At 63.9% G+C, this 23,636-nt stretch overlaps 3 protein-coding genes across 4 annotated transcripts; 2 read left to right on the forward strand and 1 right to left on the reverse strand.

The window, feature by feature from the left end:
* The first annotated feature begins 1,187 nt into the window (after positions 1-1,187).
* TJP3 (tight junction protein 3) lies at positions 1,188-14,584 on the forward strand. Its single transcript, XM_074927798.1, has 21 exons — positions 1,188-1,307; positions 1,753-1,852; positions 6,159-6,347; positions 6,433-6,557; positions 6,746-6,848; positions 7,036-7,489; positions 7,789-7,892; positions 8,838-9,000; positions 9,089-9,179; positions 9,418-9,482; positions 9,645-9,723; positions 9,866-10,022; positions 10,407-10,515; positions 10,970-11,189; positions 11,777-11,973; positions 12,165-12,260; positions 13,058-13,128; positions 13,223-13,534; positions 13,660-13,881; positions 14,121-14,164; positions 14,342-14,584. Exons 3-21 carry the CDS (start codon positions 6,300-6,302, stop codon positions 14,439-14,441), a joined length of 2,760 nt encoding a protein of 919 aa, XP_074783899.1. The 5' UTR covers positions 1,188-1,307; positions 1,753-1,852; positions 6,159-6,299; the 3' UTR covers positions 14,442-14,584.
* A 266-nt stretch (positions 14,585-14,850) lies between these two features.
* APBA3 (amyloid beta precursor protein binding family A member 3) lies at positions 14,851-22,228 on the reverse strand. 2 transcript variants are annotated; one of them, XM_074928115.1, is made up of 10 exons: positions 20,883-22,228; positions 20,396-20,435; positions 19,799-19,944; positions 19,564-19,650; positions 18,818-18,949; positions 18,299-18,478; positions 17,918-18,130; positions 17,254-17,373; positions 15,948-16,088; positions 14,851-15,790 (listed from the first exon to the last, which is right to left on the reverse strand). In XM_074928115.1, the coding sequence occupies exons 1-10, from the start codon at positions 22,011-22,013 to the stop codon at positions 15,719-15,721; spliced, it is 2,262 nt and encodes a 753-aa protein (XP_074784216.1). In that variant the 5' UTR covers positions 22,014-22,228; the 3' UTR covers positions 14,851-15,718. The 2 variants fall into 2 exon arrangements, with proteins under 2 accessions (XP_074784216.1, XP_074784215.1); XM_074928114.1 differs by having other exon boundaries at positions 18,818-18,976.
* A 38-nt stretch (positions 22,229-22,266) lies between these two features.
* Positions 22,267-23,373, forward strand: MRPL54 (mitochondrial ribosomal protein L54). Its single transcript, XM_074928087.1, has 3 exons — positions 22,267-22,376; positions 22,657-22,813; positions 23,116-23,373. Exons 1-3 carry the CDS (start codon positions 22,295-22,297, stop codon positions 23,246-23,248), a joined length of 372 nt encoding a protein of 123 aa, XP_074784188.1. The 5' UTR covers positions 22,267-22,294; the 3' UTR covers positions 23,249-23,373.
* The last annotated feature ends 263 nt before the right edge of the window (positions 23,374-23,636 follow it).

Genomic DNA, 23,636 nt, shown 5'->3' on the forward strand with positions numbered 1-23,636 from the left:
CGCCGCAGGGCGGAAAGGGCCGCGGCCAGCACCGGAAGCGGAGCCGTTCCCTTCCGCCGGAATTAATCGCGACGAGGGGGCTGGCTGTCGCGATAGCCCGCGGGCTGCGCCACCGCTCCCGCCTGGAAAGGGCAGGGGGAGGGACGGGGCTCGCGCGCTGTAAAGCGGCGAAGAGAACGGCCACTCCCGTCCTCTCTAGCCGGCGGGAGGCACCATAGAGCCGCGGCCCGCCGCGCGGGGGGGGGCGGTGTCTGCCGGTCGCCATGGCAGTGGGGGCGGGGCTGGCCCGGTGCCCCGGTGCGGTCAGCGTGTGGGGCCGGCCTGCCCCGGGGCCGCGGGACAGATCTTCCCCGGCGCGGCCCCGTGCCAGGCTCCGTGTGGCCGAGGCCCCGGTGCCCCCCGTTTGCCCCCCGCGGGACCGGTGCCCTCCCCCTCGGGGGGTTCCCCCGGAGCCGCGAAAGCCGCCGGGCCGGGCCTGCCACTCCACCGGGCACCGGGCGCGCTCCCTCCGGCAGGCCCTGAGGATGGGCCACCCCGACCCGACTCAGCGCCGCCGCCGCTCTCCTGCCCGGGCCGGAGCCCGGCTCCTCCCGGCCCCGCGGCGAGCCCGGCCCGTGGCACCATCTAGTGGCACCGCGGCGCGGCCCGGGGAGGCCTTGGGATGTGGGTCAGCCCCCGGGTGCGGGTCAGCCCGGGCCGGCCCCGCCGGTTCTCCCGGGCTGGACTCTTCCCGCCAGCGTGCCCCGGTCCCCGACCCCGAGGGACAAACGTGTCACGGGCAGACCCAGCCGGGAAACCGGCTCGGCATTAACGCCCAACCCTCGGCGCAGCCGGGGAAGGTACCAGCGGCCCTAACGAGGCTGCTCGGCGGCGTCACTGTCCCCCTGCCCGGGGTGCTTCACGCCACATCCCTGCGCGGGAGCGCAGCTGGTGGCCCCGGAGCAGCCGGGGAGGCTGCGGCCAGGCCTGGGGAGCGGCGGCGGCCTGACTGGGAGCTGCTCCATCCTCCCCTCGGGGCTGGCCGGGGGCTTTGGTGAGAAGGAGCCACTTGATGCCGGCCTGAGGAGCGGTGGGGAAAGCGGCGGCTCCATGTCCCCAGCTCTGGGGTGGCGGCTGGTGGCCGGGGGGTTCAGGAGGAACTGGTCCCCCCGTGACACCCCACCGCAGGGCTGTGACCTCCTGCGGCATCGGTACCGACCCCGGGTGGAAGCTGCAGCCTGGACGGAGAACCAAGGCGTGGAGCTGATTTCTGTCGCTGCAGGAAAGCGACCCCGCAGAAAGAGGAATGGCGTGGGCCTGGTCCCCAGGTGGGGGGCAGAGGAAGGGGGAAGGGGAGGAGAGGGGATGGCAGCCATTAGCAGGGTCACACCACCCCCCAGGACCTGAAGCCCAGACTGGCCACCATCTCTGTCCCCTCTTGGGGCACATGAGTGAAGCTGTTGGTCCCCCCAGGGACTCCTGAGCAGGGCTGCTGGCAGGGTTTGTGGGTTCAGGGCGGCACAGGTTGGCACAGAGCCCCATGACCTCTTTGGAGAGGGTCAGGCTGGTGGGAAGAGGGGGAAAGGATCCCTGTCCCCAGGCACTGCCACCACCTGCATCCTGTGAGCCTGTCCCTGCACAGGGCTGGGTGGGGGGCGAGTGGACGTGGCTGAACCACCAGCACCGTGGAGGACAACAGGGACAGCCCCCGTGACTCGTGCTGTGCCCAGGAACCTGTCCCAGGACCCCCTTCCTCCTCCTCCCCTCCTGCAGGCAGCGTCTGGCCCACAAAGGGTTACACAAGGCAACCTGGAGTGACACCACCGCCACCAGCCCGGGAGCTCGGCTCCTTCCTGGTCGGATCGGAGGCTCGGTGAGTGCCTAATCCTGTCCCCCGGGATCTGCCGGCCCTGCTTCCTGGCTGGGAACAGGGATCCGGCCGTGCTTTCACCTGGGGCTGTGGCCATGCTTTGTCCCTCTCTGGGTGGCGCCAGGACCCGGTGACCCTCCTGGAGTTCTGCCCCAATGGCAGAGAGAGACCCGGGAGGAGTTCTGGGACCCTGCCATCACAGCTCCGCGCCCCAAGGGCTGGAGGACGTGCCCCCTCCTACTGATTTACACCCTGGCTGGGTCAGACCTTCCAGAGACCCTTTTCCCAGAGTGGGGGGGCAAGATCAGGGCATTGTGTTGTGGGTGCGGTTGGGTTAGAGGAGCTTCTGGGGGGATCCTGCACAGCCAGGACCAGACAAGGGACGAGCGGTTTTGCAGCACTGGCTGAGACCAGGGACCCCACTGATCCCGGGAAAGCTTTGGGGTCCCAAATTGAGGACCCCCATTGGTGGGGGTGTTGGGAAACAGGTTATGGGTGGTGGGGATGGCTGTGGGGCAAGACTGAGGTGGGCAGGGTACATCACTTTTGTGTAAATAACCTCCCCACCCGTTGCTGTCCCCCATGGTGGACGCTGCCAGCGGCGACACCTGGGGCCAGGCACAGCCCTGAATCAGGGACCTTGCAGTGGGATGAGCTGCTCCAGTACAGCCCGGGCTTCATTTGGCATTAAAAACCCTGGGACATGCCAGGCACGGTGTGTGTGGGGCAGAGTGGGGTGTGTGGGCTCCCCACGGTGCCAGTACCTGGTGCCGGGTGTGTTGGGCTGGGCCGTGGTCAGCTCTGCCCAGATACTGCCTCTCCCGGCGGGGCCATTTCAGGTGCGGGCTGGTTGGTTTCTGTTGGAAACCGGCCGAGCCGGCTCCTCCAGCTCCCAGCCTCGGCCTTTGGCTTGGACAGGCCCTACACCAGGACTCGAGGGGGAGACCGGGGACAGGACAGGGGCTTGGTGGCACCATGGGCACTGCCTGTGCTGGCAGCTGCTACTGTCTCCATGCCGTGTCCCCCACCCCAGACTGCTGCTGGCCATGGAGAGCCATGGGTGGCAGTGGGATGCAGGTGTGTGGCCAAATTATGGTGCCCTGGTGACGGGGGAACAGTGGGAGCTGGTTGGGGACAGTGAGAGGCTGTGTTGGGTGGCACTGGGGTTGGCTCTGGCAGATGAGCCATCACCCCAAGAGGGGGGATGCTCTGGCTGCCCCCCAGTCGAGGTCCCTGTGACCTGTGGCTCACACCTTGTCACCTGCGGGCATCCAGGTAATCCAGAGTGCCAATAAGCACTGACCAGCTGACACTGGTGACATGGCTGAGATGGGACCTGCCAGTTCAGCTCACTGATCCAGCAGGGAAGCACCCCACCACTGTGCTGGGGTCTCCTCCTTATTATCAGTCTTATAAGTGCCAGGACAGGACCACGGGTGCCACTACACTGGGGCCCTGCTCAGCCCCAGCTACTACCTGGGCACACGTTTCCCCACGTGTTGAGCGCTGGTGGGTGGCGGGTGGGCACTCGGGCTGCTCCCAGCAGCTCATGATGCAGAGTGGAAACCTGGACTCTGCCCTCCACGCTCACTGGCTTGCAGCCCCGGCTCGCTGGGGCTCTGACGCCTAGGTGAATGATTACACTGTCCCTCCCCAGGGCTCCCTGGGTCTCATTTTGGGGGCCCAGCTGGCTGCTTCGGTCCGGCTCTGGCTGGGGGCTGGCCACAGAGAGCCCCCACACTGGGGCTGAGCCACCGTGCTTGCCCCAGGTCTGACTGCCCACCGCTGGGAGCCCTGCTCCGCATTGCCCACGGATGTGTGTCCCCGATGCCCACTGGTCCTGCTGAAGCTGCCCTGCAGCCGATGCCCGAAGGGGCTGTGGATGTTTCCAGCGTCCCATGGAATTGATGTGGAGGGTCCTCGGCTGGGCTTGAGGGCGGCTCAGTCATTCTGGGGAGCCAGCTCAGCCCCCGGCGCAGCCGTCCCAGAGCCCCTGGGCCCCGCAGGGCCGTGCGGGTGGCAGGGCCAGCGCGGCCAGAACTGGGGACTGATGTCGTGGCAGAGCCATTGGCCAAGCAGAGCCCAGGCAGATCTGCTATGGCAGAGCCCTTGGCCAATCAGATGCTGGAGAGACATGTCACAGTACAGATACCAGCCAATCAGAATCCAAAGAGGAGCCACCACAGAACTGTTGGCCAATCAGAGCTCAGAGAGACCTGCTACGGCAGAGCAGCCGAGCAATGGGTGCCTGGAGAGACCTGTGGTGGCCGAGCCATTGGCCAGCTGGATCCTGGGGTCCTGCCCTGGCAGAGCTGCCAGCCAATCAGTGCTGGGGGATAGTGCCTGTGCCTTGGCTGTCAGCCAATAAGCACTGGGCAGACCTCCCCCGGCCGAGCTGCTGGCCAATCCCCAATGGTGGCCCAAGGGCGCCTTATCCCAGATCCGGCAGGGCCAGCTGTCCATGGCCCCTTGTGCCCGTGATGGGCCGTGGCTGTGTCCATGCCGTGGCTGTGCCCGTGATGGGCCGTGGCTGTGCCCGTGATGGGCTGTGGCTGTGTCCATGCCATGGCTGTGCCCGTGATGGGCCGTGGCTGTGCCCGTGATGGGCTGTGGCTGTGTCCATGCCATGGCTGTGCCCGTGATGGGCCGTGGCTGTGTCCATGCCATGGCTGTGCCCGTGATGGGCTGTGGCTGTGCCCGTGATGGGCTGTGGCTGTGTCCATGCCATGGCTGTGCCCGTGATGGGCTGTGGCTGTGCCCGTGATGGGCTGTGGCTGTGTCCATGCCATGGCTGTGCCCGTGATGGGCCGTGGCTGTGCCTATGCTGTGCCTGTGCTCCTGATGGGCCGTGGCTGTGCCTGTGCCATGGCTGTGACTGTGCTGTGGCTGGGACCAGGCTGGGTGCTGCCAGCCCCTGAGCGCCTGGGGCAGGAGCGGGCTTGTGCCGGGGGCAGCCCAGCTGGCGGGGGGGTGTTCCACCGGCTCTAGCTGTGGGGTTGGAGTTAGCATGGGCAGGCGATGGGTTTGGGTCTGTCCTCCCTGGTCCCTGCACCAGTTGGAGGGGTGAGGACCTGGCGATGGTGGTGGCAGCATCACACTGGGCTGTTGGCCTTCCTGTCCCCATCACCTTGGAGAATCATCTGATGGTATCACCAGGGTTTCCTTGGCATGTGCAATGGCCCAGGTGAACCCAGACCCTTTGAGTCCCTGATCAAACTGTCTCCTTCCTGTCCCACCCCATGGGAAGTCGCAGGAGGGTCTGGGCCCACTGCCCCCCACCCCGTGCAGGGATCCCACATCTCTCTGGCTGCATGCCAACGTTTCCTCTGGGGAGCCAGGAGCTGGTTGAGGGGACCCCTGGGCCCATCCCAGGTGTCTCAGTCCAGACAGGATGGCACCCTGTCAGTCGGGCTCATCTGTCCTAGGTGGAAAACGCTGGATTTGGGAGCCAGGGAAATCAAAGGGTGAAGTTGGGACAGTGGTGCTCCTGAAGAGGTTGGCAGAGCTGCCGGCTCCACCGTTGTGCTGGAGCCCAGAGCAGGGGGGCAGGAGGGCACTGAAGCACCATCCAAAGCAGCACTCTGGGGTCTGCTGGCTCCTGGGAGGAGGGAGGGGAGTGGGACTACGAGGATGGTGTGGGCAGATGGGCCCAACTGAGGAGATGGGTCCTGACCATTTGGGGTTGTTTAGTCTGGAGAAGAGGAGGCTGAGGGGAGACCTCCTGGCCCTCTGCAACTCCCTGCCAGGAGGGGGCAGAGAGGGGGGATGAGTCTCTGGAGCCAAGGCCCCAGCGCCAGGCCCCGAGGGAATGGCCTCAAGCTGCCCAGGGCAGGGTCAGGCTGGCTCTGAGGAAGGATTTCTGTGCAGAAGGGGCTGTTGGGCGTTGGAATGGGCTGCCCAGGGCAGGGGGGGAGTCCCCGGGATCCCTGGAGGGGTTGGAGAGTCGGGTTGAGCCAGCGCTGAGGGATCTGGTGGAGTTGGGAACAGTCAGTGTGGGGTTAATGGTTGGGCTGGAGGAGCTTCAAGGGCTTTTCCAACAGAGAGGATTCAGTGATTCTGTGACCTCCGTGCCCTGGATAAAACCTCCCCTTCTGTGGATGCACATCCGAGGGGACCCAGATGGACCTCCTACGGGGGTGATTTCATGCTGCATGGAAGCAGCTCTGGCTTTCAGAACCAGCTCACATGTGGGGTTTGCCGGGGTGTGACACAGCTGGTGGGTGCCTGGGCACCGTGGGGGGCTCGGTCCCCTGCACCCTCACGGTCCCTGGTGCCTGCAGCTCAGCTTTGCTTCTGCTCTTCATTGAAGCCTGGAGTGGGATTGAGGAAGGGGCCAGCGGCTGCAAAGAGGAGCTGGAGCCGGGCTGCACCCCTGGACGCCGGTCAGGGGCTGCCACGCCAGCCGGCTGCTGCGGTCGCCCTCCCTCGTGTGCGTTGGCGGGTGGTCACCATGGAGGAGATGGTGATCTGGGAGCAGCACACGGTGACACTGAGCAAGGTGAGCAGGGCCCAAGGTGGCCGCAGGAGGGGATGGGGTCTGTGGGGCTGGCTCTGTCTGACCCCTCTCTGCCTGTCCTTGCCAGGACCCTCAACGGGGCTTTGGCTTCGCTGTCTCTGGAGGTCGGGACCGTCCCAACAGGATTACCGGGGACACAGCGGTGGTTGTTTCGGATGTGGTGGCTGGGGGACCAGCGGTGGGCCGGCTGCAGTGAGTGTGTGGGGACACGGGGTGCTTGCTGTCAGCGGGGACAGGAAGGACAGAAATCACTTCTGCTGCCACCCTGCCTGGATGGGATGGGGTCCCCCTGGGGCAACAAGGTGCCCTTGCCACCCTGCCAGCTCCCACTGCTGGGGACTGCACCGGGGGCAAAGCCACAGCTGCATTTTCCCTCACAGGAGGAAGGATCACATCGTGATGGTGAACGGCCTTTCCATGGATAATGTCTTGTCCTCCTTCGCCATCCAGACACTTAAAACCTGTGGCAAGATCGCCAACATCGTGAGTGTGCCCTGCAGCAAGATGGGGGCTGGTGTCATGCACCGGACTGCACAGTGCCTGTCCCCATCCTGGCTCCCTTGTCCCACACACTCCAGGGTTTCTGTTTGGGGCTTAGAAATTGCTGTAGAAAATATCTCCTGGCAGAGACAACTGCACCCCCAATCTTGTTCTCACTTTCCACCTGCAGACACTGAAAAGACCAAAGAAAGTCCACCTCCCTGCAAGCAAGAGCAGCCCTGGGTCCCCCACTGTGCCCCGACACTGTGGCTTGGATGAGGACTACGGGTTGCGTGGTGCAGATCCAGCCCTGCACCACTCCCGGGATGACCTGGACCACAGCCAGGGCTATGACGGGGACTCATCCAGCGAGAGAAGCTCTGGCCACCACCGGGATGACCGCCGCCACCCCAAGCCGGTGTCCCGGAGCCAGAGGCGAAGCCAGCACAGCAGCCACTGGAGGCAGAGCCCTGGCAGTGGCTCAGATCGGAGGGGCTACAGCCGGCACCGCTCTGCCAATGGCTTCAGCCCCGAAGGGGACACCAACGGGCTGGTCCTGGTGTCGGGCTTCAAGCGGCTGCCATGCCGGGATGTGCCGATGAAGCCCATCACATCAGTCCTGGTGAAGCAGAAGCAGAATGAAGGTGAGGCCCCCCCACTCCCTCTGTCCCTGGGTCTTGTCACCTGATTTGTGACTGCATTCCCCTGGGGAGGAGGCAGTGGCAGGGTGGGTGCCAGGGTCTGGCACGCAGCGAGGGAGCAATGGGTGCTGGGTGCACCAGACCTGCCTGGCCTCAGCCTGGGGATGCAGAACTCAGCTTTGGGGCTTGCTAGTGCTCCATGGAAGCTGGGGTGGGCTTGTGGGGGTGGTGGCGAGGGGGGACCTCGAGGGGGTCCTGCATCTGCCTGGCTGTGGCACTGTCATGGGCTCTCTCTGCTGCAGAGTATGGCCTGAAGCTGGGAAGTCAGCTCTTCATCAAGCACATAGTGGAGAGCGGGCTGGCAGCCAAGGCCAGCTCCTTGCAGGAGGGAGACCTTATCCTGAAGGTATGGGGGCCCACGGGGAACACAGCACTGGCTGGGGTTCTCATCTCCCCCTCTCCAGATGGCTCTTTCCTGGCTAGTGTCACTGCAGGGGACAAGCCAAGAGCGTGGTTCTCTTGGCTGCATGCAAAGGTGCCTGCACCCTGCCCCAGCTCCCCAGCCGTCACCAGGGACCCCGCGTGGGCTCTCAGGGACCTGCTGGCTGTTGAGGCAGCCCCGCAGCATTTAACCAGGGGTGGTGGCTTGTCCCACTGCCCCAGTGGAGTCATGTCTGCTCCACTGTCCCCACAGGACATGGGTCCTGGCCACTGTTGCATGTCCCCGCTGGGGGAGCAGTTGTCCGAGGAGCTCAGGTGCTCAGGCTATGTCAAGTGAAACGTTGCTTAAAGTATTTGGGGAGGAGGAAGTAGAGAGAGGGAGACAATTCATTTGCACATGTGGGCCAGGCAGGCCTGTGGCTACTGGGAAGTGGGGCCAAAACAACTATGGGGTAAACAGGAGGGATTTCATCCCAGCAACCTGATGGGAAAGCTGATGCACCTCGGGGAGATCATAGCACCATGGTCTGCTTGGGGCCTGCCTCCCCGGCACCAGTCCAGCGTGTGGAAGGACAGCATGAGGCCAGGGTCAAAGTAAAACTGAACTTTGGGCATCTGAGCGTGTCTCTGCAGCTCCTGCTTCTGTGCAGGACCCCCCTGAAGCTAAAGGTGGGAGTTAATTAGCCACACTGATTTGTTTCCTCTGTGCAGGATGAGGTTCCACTGGGAGGCAGCCAGGAACGGGGATGCAGCCCAGGATAGTTGAAGCCCTGGGAGCTGGGGCCGGGCTGGAGGGGCTGGGAAGGGACTGGGGAGGCAGCAGTTGGAGCATCCCACTCAAGCAGGGCTTTCCTGGTGGCGGCTTTCCCAGGAGCAAGTGCCCTGAGGCCTCCTGCTCTGCCCCCTCCAGATCAATGGGGTGGCCAGTGAGGACATGTCCCTGGCTGACACCCAGCAGCTCATCGAGCGGACAGAGGGGACCCTGACCCTACTCATCCTCCGGGACCACCGGCAGTTCCTGGTCAACATTCCTGATGTAGAAGACAGCCAGAGCGACAGCTCCCGGATGGATGGTGAGGGCACACAGTGACGGGGCCGGGGGCCAAACACCAGCATAAGGACTGGACATTCACTCATGCATCTTCCCTCCTGTTGCTGCAGATATCTCCGACATTGAGTCTGAACTGTCCCATCCGTCATCCCTTGAGACCTCCCTGCAACCTCCAGCTGCTGCTGGGATGAATTCACCACCGTAAGCCCCGCTCTGGGCCCATGAGCCACACTTTCCCCCGTCGGACTCCCCAGTGTTCTCTGCCTGTCTGGAGGGGCTAGTTCTCCTCCATCCAGGAGCTGGTTCAGCCTGGAGGTGGAACTGCCATTTAGCCCCCAGGTTGCTCCGCTGTCCCCGCTGCCCACTCAGTGCTACCTGCCTGTGCTTGTCCAGCACCTGCCTCCGTGACTGCCTAAATCCTGCCCCAACTTTGTTCCAGGGAGAGGAGACGTTCGAACAGGGACCCTGCAGCCGACATGGTTGTTGATGGTGCTCAGGGCCCTGGTGAGTGAGCTCGGATCAGGCTGGGGGAGTGAAGGGCACTGAGTGGGCTCCAGGCTCCTCCACGTCCCCCCTGGCAGAGCCGTGCCAGGTCTTGCTGTGCCTTGGCGGCCCCAACAGCGGCGCAGCCACTGCTGCCTCCTGGACCCACCTTCCTTCCTGCAGACCTGCTGGGAGCTGTGGAGGGGGATGGCTGCCGCAGCCCCCACGCTAGCCCAGCTGCCCGAGCTGCCCACAAGGACAGGTACGTCTGCCAGAGCTGGTGGGGAACGGCTGGGGGAGATGGGGAGCTGCTGCTCTCAGTGGTTGGGGTCCCAGGGCTGGTGACCCCCTGTGCTGTCTCCAGGATGTCACTGCTGGGCTGACCGCAGCTTCCCCTGGGGCAGGTACAGCTCCGACTCCAGGGTCGTGCACTTTGTGAAGGGCAAGAGTGTTGGGCTGCGGCTGGCCGGCGGGAATGACGTGGGCATCTTTGTGTCGAGCGTGCAAGAGGGGAGCCCCGCTGACAGCCAGGGCGTCCAGGAAGGGGACCAGATCCTGCAGGTACTTGGGGCTGGGAGTGGCTCTGGACGCTGCTGCACCCAGCCTGGCCCATCCCTCTTGGGTCTGATACCTGCCCAGGGTTTGCATTTCTCTTGCTGGGCATCATTTGGGGCAGTGCTGGTGCCTGTGGCCTGGACCTGTTGGGCTGGCTCTGCAGCACTGCCCAAGGGGATGGTCCTGTCTCCAGCACCGTGCTAACACCCAGCAGGTCCAGGCACCACCTCAGCTGGCCCAGAAGCCCTCCCCAGTGTTACTGGGGGTTGTGGCAGGCACTTGGGTGACAGGGACCACCCTGTCCTGGGCACTGCTGTCCATGGGGTCCCTGCGGGTACCCACCCCCTCTGTCCCACCAGTGGGGCTGTGGCTGAGTGTTTTCCACGGCAGGTGAATGACACCAGTTTCCAGAACCTGACCCGTGAGGAAGCTGTGGAGTATCTCATGAGCCTGCCACTGGGAGAGGATATCACGCTGTGGACCCAGAGCAAGCAGGACAGTGAGTGACGACTGGATGCATCCTGGGCTTGTGCTTCTCCATCCTCTGTCTCTTCTGAGCAAGCATCAGAGCTGCCGGAGTTGCCATGGTCCTTTCTGGCCCTGCAGGGTGGTCCTTTTTCTCTGCACTCTCCTCCTCCTCCTCCAGAAAGGTGATGGGAGGGGATCAGACCATCCCTGCCCCATTTGTGCCTCAGCATCCTGGAGCACAGGGGCACAATGGCTTAGCCTGGAGAGCCCAGTGTGTGCTGGGGGTCAAGTCCTGCTGTCCCCAGCATGCCTGAGAGAGCCATGGGAGGAACAGGTGTCCCCAGCACCCTCCTTAGCAGCAAGGACTCCTGTGGAGGCTCCTGGCCAGTCTAGCTCCTTCCCAGATCCCTCTAGCACCTTCCTCTCCAGCATCTTCCTTCTCAGCCACCTCTTCCCCTGATGGTCCCTCTCACCCTGGGCTCCAGTTTACAGGAAGATGATCTCATCCAACGTGGGTGACTCATTCTACATCCGGACACACTTTGACTTTGAGAAGGACACACCGTCGGGGCTCAGCTTCACCCGTGGGGATGTCTTCCACGTGCTGGACACCATGTACCGGGGCAGGCTGGGGAGCTGGCTGGCTGCACGCATGGGCAGGGACCTGCAGGAGAAGGACAAGGGCATCATCCCCAACCAGAGCAGGTAGGGATGGAGCCAGGAATGGCCCCAGGGTAATCAGATCCACAAATCACAGAATCCCAGAATCATCTTAGTTGGAAAGGACCTTGGAGATCCTCCAGTCCAACCATGACCCTCACCCTGACCATTCCCAACCCCACCAGATCCCTCAGCGCTGGCTCAGCCCGACTCTTCAACCCCTCCAGGGATCCCGGGGACTCCCCCCCTGCCCTGGGCAGCCCATTCCAACGCCCAACAGCCCCTTCTGCACAGAAATCCTTCCTCAGAGCCAGCCTGACCCTGCCCTGGTGCAACTTCCAGGGGAAGGCTCCCCAGTGAGATGGGGACAGGAGTGGTGGGCCCACTAAGGAGCAGGGCAAGGGGTGGTGGGGCAGCAGTGGGAAGCATGAGCCAGTGAAATCCTTCTCAGGGGTGGTGGGGCAGTTGATACTCTGGTTGTCCAAGGTCCTGGAGGGAAGAGGCCACCACAGCCTCATCTGGCTGCACCACTGAATGGGAACGCTGGCTTCTGTCCTGCTCCTCAGAGCCATAAGAGGCAAAGCTGGGTGTAAATCCGGAGACTCCAGGTTTTGAGTGTTTTCTCTTCCCAGGGCCGAACAGATCGCCAGCCTGGAGTCGGTGCTGAAAGCCACGTCTGGTGTCAACCCCTCTGGGGCACGGGCTGAGTTTTGGAAGCTGCGGGGCCTGCGGGGGGCCAAGAAGATGCTGCGAAAGAGCCGGGAGGACCTGTGTGCCCTCACAAAGCAGGGCCGCTACCCGCCGTATGAGAGGGTAGTCCTGAAGGAAGGTGGGTACCAGAGCTGTGTCCCCATTGCCTCGACCCACCCTGCTGTGGGTGCTGGTGGGCTCTGCTCTCCTGGAGGGGTGGGGTGAGTCCCAGGCCCACGGGCACCTCAAGGAGTGGGGCTGGACGCCTGGGTTCTGTGAGCTCTGCCCTCACCTCCAGCCTTCTGGAGCTGATCCGTCTTCTCCTCACAGCCAACTTCAAGCGGCCGGTGGTGATCCTGGGCCCAATTGCAGACATTGCCATGCAGAAGCTGAGCACGGAGCTGCCCGAGCTGTTTGAGATTGCCCGTAAGTGCTCACCCTGCCAGGGGGAAATTGTATCCAGGAGCTGCACCCTCAGTGTCCAGGATGTGTGGGAGCTTTTTACCTGCAGCTCTGTCCCGATACTGCCCCACTTCCCCCTCCCCGTGACACCCCAACACCTTCCTGGACTCATTCACCCTCTTCTCATGCATCATGGTACCAGCCAGGCCCCAGCCATGCCCCTCCCTCGGGGGCCACAGCCCTGGGACCAGGCACAGCCAGACCCAGCCTGGGGCTGCCAGAGATCACAGAATCCCAGAGTTATTCAGGTTGGAAAAGCCCCTCGGGATCATCAAGTCCAACCCTCAGCCTGACTCTACAAAGTTCTCCCCTACCCCACATGCCCCCACAGCTCATCCCAACGGCCCTTAAACCCCCCCAGGGATGGGGACTCCCCCCTCCCTGGGCAGCCTGTTCCACTCTCTGACCACTCTTGCTGGGAAACATTTTCTCCTCCTGCCCAGCCTGACCCTCCCCTGTGGCAGTTTCCAGCCGTTCCCTCTTGTCCTGTCCCTGATCCCCTGGGAGCAGAGCCCAGCCCCAGCCTCTCTGCAATGTCCTGTCAGGAGCTGCAGAGAGGGATGAGGGCTCCCCTCAGCCTCCTCCTCCTCACACTGAACACTCCCAGCTCCTTCCCTGGCTCCTCACAGGATTGATTCTCCAGCCCTTCCCCAGCCTCGTTGCCCTCCTCTGCACTCGCTCCAGCCCCTCGAGATCTTTCTTGTATTGAGATGCCACATCTCCCCCAGCCCCTCTCATGCCATTGTCTCTGTGTCCTGCAGCGAGCGTGCCCCGAGATGGGGCATCGTCCAAGGTCATCAAGTTGGACTCGGTGCGGCAGATCGCAGAAAAGGTGAGAGACCTTTCCCTTGTCCTTGGAGCCAGGTGGGCCGGGGCCTGGTGGGGAGCCCACAGCCGGTGGGGCTGATGGCTGTGCCCTGCCCCAGGACAAGCATGCCTTGTTGGACATCACGCCCTCGGCCGTGGAGCGTCTCAACTACGTGCAGTACTACCCGGTGGTGGTGTTCTGCGAGCCCGAGAGCCGGCAGGGCATCAAGGCCATGCGCCAGTGGCTGGTGCCCGACTCCAGGAAGAGCTCCCGGCGCCTCTATGCCCAGGCCAGCAAGATGAAGAAGTACTGCAGCCACCTTTTCACTGCCACCGTCAGCCTCAGCGGCAGCAGCAACACCTGGTATGAGGCAATCAAGGACATCATCAGGACGCAGCAGAGCCAGCCTGTCTGGACAGCAGTGGAGCAGGTATGGGGCACGGGAGCCCTGCGGCCAGGCTCAGCTGCTGCGGCTGCAGTGGGGCAGGGGCCAGGGCCACACACCCAGCACCCCCACACCTGGGGTCCCAGGTCTCTGTCACCCCCACCCCGCAGGCAGACGTGGCGCTGGAGGACAGTCTGGACCTGCTGAACCCGCCAAGCGCGGCGGCCTCGGGCTACCTGAGCTGCGACAGTCACGCCAACAGCGACTACGACACGGATGGCGAGACGGGTGCCTACACCGATGGTGAGGCAGAGGAGGACTGTGACCAGCCTGGGCTGGCCCGCTCCTCCGAGCCAGCACCAGTGGCCCCAAGCAACGTCCTGAGCGAGGAGGTGGGTCCCCCCATACTGGTATGAGGAACTGGTGGGGCAGTGGGGGGTGGCACAGTGCCTGGCTACGGGGGCTAATTGGGCTAATTCCTTTCCCCTGTGGCACAGGCAGGGTGACACCTCCAGCTGCTGCAGGTCCAGCTGCACATCCCCGCCCAGCTCTGGGAAAACAGCCCAGCCCCAGGCTGGGGCACAAATCCTGCCCCTACCTCTGACCCCCTCGTCTCTCTGGTCTTTCCCAGGTGACCGAGCAGCAGCAGCAGAGCCGGCGCTATGACAGCATCAGGTACCCTGTGCCCTGGGGCTGGCCGGGGGCTGAAACAGCCAACGGGGGGGCTGGGGAAGGGCCTGCGGAGCTCTGGGTGCCAGCTCTGCCTGGCCAGACCCTGCCTAGCAGAGAACTGTCCCTGCCACCCATCCCGACCAGGTGGCAGAGGCAGCACCCCTGCTTCTTATCCCCCAGGGAATACGAGCACGAAGCCGTGAGGAAGAGGTTCACACGGGCCAGGGATGACTCGGACCAGGATGAAGGCTATGAGTGGGGCCCAGCTACAGACGTGTAGTGGCATCGCTGGCCTTCATCCCCCTTGGGCCAGCCCTGCTGCAGCCCCACGCGACAGCCCAGGTAGTGCCATGCAGCACCCCCTGGCCAGGCTGGGCCTAGTCCCGCTGTACCCCTCACCACTCCGCACCATCAAGTGCCTCCTTCCCCCTTTTGGCCATGGCCTCTGCTGCTGGAATAAAAGGGATGTTTTGATCAGGACAGGCTGTTTCCGTCTGTGCTGAGGAAACCCCTGGAGCAGGGTGGTCTGGCTGGGCCCCAAGCACCGCCACAGCCGCACAGCATCGGTGCGGGGATGAACCTCAGGGTGTGCCGAGGTCTGGCAGTGCAGCAGGCCCAGGGCGCAGCCCCTCGAGCTGAGACTCCTCTGCTGCAGCCCAACCAGGCTGCCTGAAATGCAGCCTCCCATATTCCCCAAAACTTTTTATTTTTACATCAACCAAGCACACAGGCAAAGTCAGGTCAGCGCTGCCCCGGCCGTAGGGGCCCAGAGACCCTCTCATGAAAAAACACATCACCAGGGGCTGGTCCCTGAGGCTCCCTGGGGTGTGGGACCAGGCAGGGCTTCGTTCCCTTTCGCTGTGCCCAAGGACAGCCCCAAGGGCTGCGACCCTGCGCCCCGGGGCCCGGCTGTGTGTGTGCGCAGAGCAGTTAAAGGCAGCACCAGGGAGAAGCAGAGGTAGTTTCCCAGCTTGGTGCAACAGGTCTAACGTGAATTTGTTTGCACCCTCACCAGGCCCCTGGCAAAGCCAGGGAGGAAGAAGGGGTGCCAAGGGTGCTGCTGTCCTTAAGGCTGAGTCTGGGAGCCCTTGGGGGTGCCAGCCTGCACCCACACAACGCTGGTGTGCAGGGTCAGTGCTGCTCTGGGACTGTGCTTAGGGCGAGCCCTGGAGCTGTGTGCTTCCAGCACCATCCCCACGGGGGGAAAGGCACCATCGGTGAGTGTAAAAGCACTATCTGTGGTCACGGGACGGGATGACCTTTCGTGCAGGGTCCCCTCGCCTGCCAGCACCAGGCCAAGGCGAAGGGACCCTGTGAAGCAGCAGGAGAGGCACCGTGCAGGCACTGAGAGGCAGGGAGGGGTGGAATGGAGGGGGAGGAGGTGCCCAAACCTCCACCATAGGCCCTGACACTGCTCAAGATGGGTGTCAGGCCCCCGGAGTCTCCCACTGTGTCCTGAGTAAAACCAAAGAGGTGCAGGATTAGGCCCTGCTGGGAACCAGAGGGCCCTGATGAGGGTGCTGGGACAGAGGCAGAGCTTGACGTGGCCCCAACGGCTCATAGGAAGAGAGGCTGCTCCTGCCCGGTCAGTAAGCGGTACGTGGAGGCTGGCATGGTCTTGATGTGGACCTGGGCAGAAACACACAGATCAGCTGGGACAGGCCAAAACCCTGGGCTGGGCTCAGGCTACAGGTGCAAAGCCCTGGGCCCGGCCCGCTCCGTGTGTGGGCACAGCTGCCTTGCAGCACGGGGGCCCTGAGCAGCCCCCGGCGCCGGCCCCGCTCACCTCGCTGACCGCCTGCGTGAGGATCTGGATGATCTTCTCGTGGGGCGTTGCCACCACGCTCTGCCCGTTGATCTCGATGATGCGGTGCCCCACGCGGATGCCGCCTCTCTCTGCGATGCCCCCGCGCATCAGGCTGCAGATCTGGGAGGAGAGAGCTGGTGAGAGCAGAGCTGTGCCCACAGCCCGGGGTGACGCACAACCACCACGCCAAACCCTCAGAGCCATGCAGGCTCTGGGTGGGGACGAGCTCTGGGCTTGGGTGCTGCCTCCTCCAGCCAGCCCATGGGCGTGCAGCGAGGGCAAGGATGTCCCTTTGCCCGTGCTGAGCTGCAGGGCAGGGGCAGGCCGCAGGCTTTTGTTCCCCCCACCCGCCCATCGAACCCTCGTGCTCCCTGCGAGCCTGAGCTGCACAGCCAGAGCTTCTCCCCGCGCACCTGTGGGGTAACGGCGTCTCCGATACTATCAGGAGCATCAGTCAGTGTGTGACACGATGTAACTGTGCCACCCCCGCCACCACCCGCCCAACCCACCAACTTTCACTGCTCCTGGAAATGCTCCTCTGCCTCCCAACACAGCCCAGAGCAGGGAGCAGCTGGGGCAGGGAGGACAGCAGCAAAGGTCACTAAGGTCACACCAAGAAAGCTGGGAAGAAACCACCACCCTGAAAGCAAATGGCTAAGGAGCAGATCCAACTGCCAGTGCTGCAGGAGAACAAATCCTGAGTGACTGAAGGAGCTGGGAGTGTTCAGTGTGAGGAGGAGGAGGCTGAGGGGAGCCCTCATCCCTCTCTGCAGCTCCTGACAGGACATTGCAGAGAGGCTGGGGCTGGGCTCTGCTCCCAGGGGATCAGGGACAGGACAAGAGGGAACGGCTGGAAACTGCCACAGGGGAGGGTCAGGCTGGGCAGGAGGAGAAAATGTTTCCCAGCAAGAGTGGTCAGAGAGTGGAACAGGCTGCCCAGGGAGGGGGGAGTCCCCATCCCTGGGGGGGTTTAAGGGCCGTTGGGATAAGCTGTGGGGGATGTGGGGTAGGGGAGAACTTTGTAGAGTCGGGCTGAGGGTTGGACTCGATGATCCCGAGGGGCTTTTCCAACCTGAATGATTCTGGGATTCTGAGGAGCCTTTTGCTGTGGCACAGCAGCGCCCTGTGAAACCTCAGCCCTGGCAGGCACAGGGAGCACTGCAGCTCTGTGCTCGTGCACAGGGATGCATCCAGAGCTGTGCGTCCCGATGGCAGACGGGCAGCTGGAGCCCTTGGCTGACCCTGGCCTGGCTCCACTCCTGTCCCCGTGGGCATTTGCACTCACCACACCGTTCTCAACACAGAAGCCCAGCTGATACTTGGAGTCGGGGCGCCGGATGACAGCTGTGGTGACAGGGGGACAGTGCACGATGTTCAGCGTCACCTCTGTCTGGTGTTTCAGCTCCTGGGAGATGGGATGGGGCTTTGTCAGACTTTGGTTGAGAGGGGCGATGCAGCTGTGTGGCTCATGGGAGGGCTGAGGACTGGCAATATGTTTTCAGTGGGGAAACCAAGGCACACACAGGGATACTGCCATGCTCAAATTCAGGGAGACTTTATAAATCCAGTTCAAGATGTCCCACTCTGCCCCTGAGGCCACACTGTCCTTGCTTTCTGCTCCCTCCTGCCCCAGAGGGTATAAAATGCAACAGGTTCCCTCCAGAATCACCTCCAGAAGCACCTGCCTCCTCGCCCACCGTCCTCCTCGGGTAGGGCACCCTGCCCCAGCAGGTTTAGTCCCCAGCTGTCTCTGCTCTGTCACATCCCTTCCTCCCAGGCACTCAGAGCACGGGCTGTCACAGCTCATGGGATGGGTACAGCCCCCCACATTCCTGCCCCCTCTGCCCCACAGCCTCTTATCCCCCCTCCGCCCCCAGACACCATCAAGCCAGTCCCTGTCTCTGCCAGGGTGGGGGCAGGAGGCTGCCCCCCACGCAGCCGCAGCTCACCCTGATGATGCTCTGGCAGGTGGCGAGGGGCAGCCCCACCAGGCTCGTCCCGTTGACGCACATGAGGCGGTCTCCGATGCTCAGCTCGCCCGAGCGCTCCGCAGGGCCCCCGTGCATCAGGTTGGCGATGACCACCGTGGGCAGGATGGAGCCCCAGCCCGACTCCACGATGGCGATGCCCAGGATCTCCCCCTTCTGCTTCCGGATGCAGACCTGGGCAGTGGCACAGAGGGGTTACGGTCACCAGAGTCATGTGGCACCCCAGCACGGGTGTCCTGAGCTCACAGCCAGCTGGGATGGGGCTCAAGAAGCCGTGGAGGGGACCACAGAGGTGTCAGTGGGTACCCCACGCTGTCCCCACCCCTTCAAAGCAGCTCTTACATCCTTGCAGTTCTCCTGCCGGGAGAAGTGGGTCAGCTCTGTATTGTATTGCTCCTGGTCCTCGAGGGCACGGCTGTACTGGCGAGGGCTCAGCTCGCTTGGGTCAATGCTGTTGGCCTCCAGGAAGTGCTGGTAGGCCACACCGAACGCCTGCCCGATGGCCTGAGCAATGATCTGGGCCTGGGGAAAGAGAGGGGTCGTTTGTGTCCACAGCTCAGGGCCAACAGTCTCACGACCAAACAGGAGCCAAGAGCTACCAGCACCCTGCAATGCCCAGCACAGGCACCATCCTGGCTCCTTCCCTGCCTGCCTGGGCCCCTTTATGGTGCCAATCCTCCCCCAAATCCTCGCTGGGCTGCTCTGTGTTGCAGAGGTGCTCAGGGTGGGCTCCTTCCCCCTTTAGGTGCTCGTCAGGAGCCCCCAGCACAGAGACCCAGAGCACCCGATCATGACAGTGGGACAGGGCCCGGGACACCAGCACTGCCCCCCCGCTCCCAAGAGACTTGTGTGTCGCCTCACGTCAGCCGAGTGGAAGACGTGGCAGATCATCTTGTAGAGCCTCTTTTCCTCCGCCACCTCCGACCGCCGAGGCAGTTTCCGGCGTGCCATGAGCACCACGAGGGAGCCGATGTCGGCGATGTAGGAGATGGTCTGGAGGGAGTGATCCATCATGGCCTCCTGGCAAGGGGGACGCAGGCAGAGAAGTTCAGCCCTCCCCAGCACGATGGACCCCAGGGGCAGCCTGCAAGCCAGCCAGGCACAGCCACCAGCACGAGGGGTTTGGGTTCAAACACCACTGTACGGATGCAGCTCAAGCACCTCTGACATGCTGGGCAGAAACCATGCCGGGCAGAAAGCATGCCTACACTAAAAGGTACAACCAGCCCCTTCAGTCATGTGTGTCTCTGGGTGCTGCTGGGGAACAAGACAGTTATTCCCTCTTACTATAAAGCAAAAAGTAATCCTGAGGCAAAGAGCTACTGAAATGTCAGTCTAGGTTCCCTGGAGCTTGGTCTGGGAACCCAGCAGCTCCCGTGAGGTGCAGTTTGCACGAGAGGCTTCATGCAGCCACGCAGAGAGCTGGGGGACACGACACATCTGTGTGGGATGGCTGCAGTGACACGTCTCTTCCCAGATGGGTGTACTCACCCATAGGCCATCCCTGGGCTCAACCCCACTGGCGTGGGCACAAAGCAGATCCCAAAGCCAAACAGGAAGGTTTCAGCAGCCCCAAAGCCATGCAGGTGCTCCTGTTCCCCACTCACCTGTGTGTCGGCCGTGAGCACCTTTATCCTCTGTGTGGAGACAAACAGATCCACATCAGTCATGGGCTGGGACTCCCCCTCCGGTGCCTGCAGAACAAAGAGACCAGGGGAGGTCACTGCTGCTGCCAGGACTCCTCTGGGTCCCTGCCCCACGGCCGGGAGGTCCCCCCGAGCGCTGCGCTGTGCCCTTGAGGGGCCAGGCTGGTGGCAGTCGTGCCCCCATACCCTCCTGCACCTTGATCCTGTCCACAGCCTCCTGGGCCTGTGCCATGCGGACGCTGGTCGCGGGGTTCCTCTCTGAGACCAGCTGCGTGGAGCCCAGGTACTTTGCCCCAAAAATCACACCGTCCAGCAGATCCTCTGGGTCGCAAGGGCCTGGAACTGAGGCATTGCGATAACTAAGCAGGGGCTGGTCCCCCCACCTCTGAGAACTGGGGGTACCAGCTCCTACTGCCCGTTAGCTGCGTTCCTACACATGGCAAAGCAGGTCAGCGCGTGGGAGACAGGCTTCTGGCATCAGTGTGGGACCAACTCTGACCCCAGGGCTGCTTCCCCCTTCTCTCAGGCACACCCTGGCATCCCTCTCCCTTCCCAAGCCTAAGCTTTCCCCCTCCCCGACCCCTGAAGCATCCCCATTTCCTCAGCAAAGGGCAAGCTGGGATGGAACAAGCCACTTAGAGTCTGCAGCCATGTTCCCACCGTGCGTGGGTGCAAAGCCGGGTGCTCCCTCCCCAGCTGGGACCACTGGCCCCCCAGCATTTGGGGTCAGAGGAGGAGGTGGTGGGTCAGGACTCCTGAGTGGTTTTGCTGCTTGAGCACAGAAGCAACTCACCCTCTTTGAAGGCCGGGCAGGAGGATGGGGGTTCCCTCTTCTGCAAAGCAACGAGAGAGCAGGTGAGGCTCTGGTTGGGATCCCAGGGATTCACCCTGCCTGCCCCACAGCCAGGCTGCCCCGGGAGCACCAGGACAGTGAGGGGCACAGCATCCCAAGGCATGGGGAGCAGGGAGTGCAGGGTCCTGGGGCTGGGAGGTGCAGGTCCTGCGGCTGGGGGACTGTTCCAACCCACCAGCCTCTTCCCCAGGGCATGCACGGATCAACCAGCCATACAAGCATCCCCCTGCCTTCAAGGCAGCAGGAGCCAAAGCCAGTACTGAGCGTCTTATCTGGGCACCCCAGCAGCATGAGGCCGCATGAGACCTGGGAAAAAGACATCCCTGGCTCCCCTCTGTCCCCACCCAAAACTTCACGAGGGAGCCGAGCCAAGGGGCATGTCCTGGCTCACTGCCGCACCGCCGCAGCCCGTGCGCGATGCACTCACGGTCACAGCGCCTTGGGCTGGCTGCTCTGCCTCCGGGGCCGGAGCAGGAGGCAGGGCCACCCAGGCAGGCTCCGGGGAACCATCCCGATTGCCCTCACAGGCAGAGTCGACCTCGCAGAGCCCCTCTCCATAATACCAGCCGCCAGAAGGTCCTTCCTCTGAGCTCTCTGGCCTCCCCAGCCCTTCAGGCTTCTCCACAGTGGCCAGTTCCTCCTGAGCCTGCAGCATCTCCAGGTTGGTTCCAGCCAGGACTTCGGAGCGGGCCAAGGGCGTCTCGGTGCTGGCTTCAGGCAGCCCCCCCTCATAGCACAGGAGGCTCAGCAAGTCCTCGCGGTCAGCCTCGGCAAAGAGCAGGCCGTGGCAGGGCCGGGAGCAGGCTGAGTGCTGGGCGCAGCAGGGCTGCGTCTCCAGGCCTCGGCCCATGGCCACATGCAGCGGGCAGGGCCGGCACTTGCCCTGGCACTCCCGGTAGCTCCGCCGGCTCTGCTCACCTGCCAGACGGGCTGTGCCAGCGCTCGAGGAGGGCAGTGGGCCCCGCTCTGAGGTGGGCGAGCGGTCGCAGAGGTTGGGGTCGAGGGTCTCGAGCTGGGCCAGAAGGCCCTGAATCTCCGAGGGCTCCTCCTCTGCATCCTCGGCCCATTTGGTCCCACCTGGGCGGGTGCTGGTCTCGGGGGCCTCGTCCAGCTCCATACCCATCAAGTCACCGCTGCTAGGGGCTCGGGGGTGTCCTGCGTCCCGAGGGGTGCTCCTGGCGCTGGGCTTCCAGCCGGCAGAGCCCTGCGGCCCCGCGGTCGCTGCCTCCTCTTCCATCTCTCTTTCCAAGTCCCGGCAAAGTTCATTTTGTCCACCCCCACCTCCTTCGGGGTCCGAGGCTGAAGCAGGCCCCGAGCTGGGCCTCAGCCCCCTCTGCTGTCCCTCAGGGGTGGGCAGGTCCTGCCCGGGGCCGCAGCCAGGGAGCAGGGTGATGAAGGGGTGTCCCTCCGGCTGCCCGGCACCCGCACGGAGCCCAGGGGCAACGGGCCGCCCCGCCGGCCCTTCCTCCGTGTCCATGGCCGGCAGCTCCGGGGCCTCGTCGGTGCCGAGGTCAGGGGCGGAGGGCGCAGCCGCCTGGAAATCCATGCTGCTCTCCATGGCGCCGGTCCGGCCCGCAGCCCCGGGCCCGAGCGAGGAAGGGGGCTCGGGGAGCTGAGCGGGGGGTGCCCGGCGGGGCCGGGGGAGCCGGGGGGGGCCAGGGCCAACCCTGCCGGCGCCGGCTCTCCCCTGCAGCGGGGCCGAGCCGGCCCGGGCGAACTCACGCGCTGCCGGCACCGCCGGCCCGGGGAAGGGACGGTCCCGGTCCCGGTCCCGGTCCCGCCGCCACTGCGCATGCGCGGCCCCGCCCCCTTCCCGGCGTGCCCCGCGGCGCCCCGGCAATGGCGGCCCCGGTGCTGCTGCTGCAGCGGGCGGCGCGGGCGGTGCTGCCCGGCCCGGTCCGGGGCTACGCCAAGAAGCCGGGTGAGCCGCAGCCCCTGCCGGTGTCCCCTGGCCCTGGCCCATCGCCTCTCGGCCCCGTGTCCCGCCCCGCGGCCCCCGCGTCCTCCGGCCCCCTCCCTCCCTCCCGCGGTCCCCCGTGCCCTCGGCCCCTGCCTCGCCTCTCGCTCCCATCCCCGGTGCTGCTGTCCCCTGCGGTGGCCGCGTTCCCGTCCCCTGCTCTGACCGAGCCCCCATCCTTTCCCCTCCCTGCATCCGTCCCACTGTCACATCCCCAGACTTGACCGTGCCCTTGTCCCTGCAGCTGCGAAGTCCAAGGGCAGGAGCGCGCCCAAGGAGGCGCTGAAGGGGCCGGAGGTGTGCACGGACCCCACCATGCTCGCTACCTATGCCATGGGGGTCAATTACTTCAAGGACGGGCCGGAGGTGGCCCTAAAGCCCGACTCTGAGTACCCCGACTGGTAGGTGATGCCCAGCCCCCTCGCTGTGTGTGGTTGCGGGGTCCCCCCTGGGGTGCTTGTCGCTACAGAGGTGCCGTCCCAGAGGCACAGATGAGTGTAGGAGCCAGGGAGCTGTTCTGGGAGGAGGAAAACTGCCACTGTGCAGCCTAAAAACCTTCCCTGAGGGCCGTGGGAGGAGAGCAGCCTGTGATGCAGTGGGTGAGGGATCCACATGTCCTGGTCACATTCTTCCATCGCTCTGTCCTGTGCTTGTTCCTTTGCCCTCCCTGCCGCATCCTCACATCCTCTGCGTTCACCACCAGGCTCTTTAAGATCCACCTCGGGCCCCCCAAGAAGCTGGAGGAGCTGGACCCCGACTCGATTGAGTATTGGAGGCGCCTGCGGAAATACAACACGTGGCAGCGCAACAAGCTAAAGAAGGGCAAGAAGCTGTAGGTGCTGCAGAGCTCGGGCTGTGGGGGCTGCTCTGAGTGCCAGCATGGGTGGTGCTGGGACCAGCTCCCTCTTTTAGTCTTTTCTTGCTGTAAATGAGTAATAAATTCCTGGTGTGATACCTGTTACGGAGGCTGTGGCAAACCTGAGCCCTCGGCAGGCTTGGTGTGGGTCGCCCTCATGCTGGGGGCTGGTGAGGGTCTGAGGCAACACAGGCCACAAATTCTCAGTGTATTTGCTAAAACAGAAACTCAGTTATTTGCTTGTCGAGGGAGTCTCCACCACCAGATGGGTCTGCACTGCAACAGCTGGGGGTTAAGCGCCCCGCAGCGGGGGTGTGTAGTGGGGTTGGGCTGGGGAGTGACACCCCTGGTGTCACTGTGTGCTCTGG

This window comes from Athene noctua, chromosome 27 (genome assembly GCF_965140245.1).
Source record: "Athene noctua chromosome 27, bAthNoc1.hap1.1, whole genome shotgun sequence".
Taxonomy (NCBI): Eukaryota; Metazoa; Chordata; class Aves; order Strigiformes; family Strigidae; genus Athene; species Athene noctua.

Excerpts from the sequence above, each read along its gene's own strand:
- MRPL54 (XM_074928087.1), top strand. The coding sequence starts at position 22,295 with ATGGCGGCCCCGGTGCTGCTGCTGCAGCGGGCGGCGCGGGCGGTGCTG. Across the intron at positions 22,377-22,656 it reads GGGCTACGCCAAGAAGCCGG|CTGCGAAGTCCAAGGGCAGG; the intron begins GTGAGCCGCAGC and ends TTGTCCCTGCAG. Across the intron at positions 22,814-23,115 it reads GACTCTGAGTACCCCGACTG|GCTCTTTAAGATCCACCTCG; the intron begins GTAGGTGATGCC and ends GTTCACCACCAG.
- APBA3 (XM_074928114.1), bottom strand. The coding sequence starts at position 22,013 with ATGGAGAGCAGCATGGATTTCCAGGCGGCTGCGCCCTCCGCCCCTGAC. Across the intron at positions 19,945-20,395 it reads CTGCCCGGCCTTCAAAGAGG|TTCCAGGCCCTTGCGACCCA; the intron begins GTGAGTTGCTTC and ends GCAATGCCTCAG. Across the intron at positions 18,479-18,817 it reads ACGTCTTCCACTCGGCTGAC|GCCCAGATCATTGCTCAGGC; the intron begins GTGAGGCGACAC and ends CTCTTTCCCCAG.
- TJP3 (XM_074927798.1), top strand. The coding sequence starts at position 6,300 with ATGGAGGAGATGGTGATCTGGGAGCAGCACACGGTGACACTGAGCAAG. Across the intron at positions 10,023-10,406 it reads AAGGGGACCAGATCCTGCAG|GTGAATGACACCAGTTTCCA; the intron begins GTACTTGGGGCT and ends TTTCCACGGCAG. Across the intron at positions 13,129-13,222 it reads TGCGGCAGATCGCAGAAAAG|GACAAGCATGCCTTGTTGGA; the intron begins GTGAGAGACCTT and ends GCCCTGCCCCAG.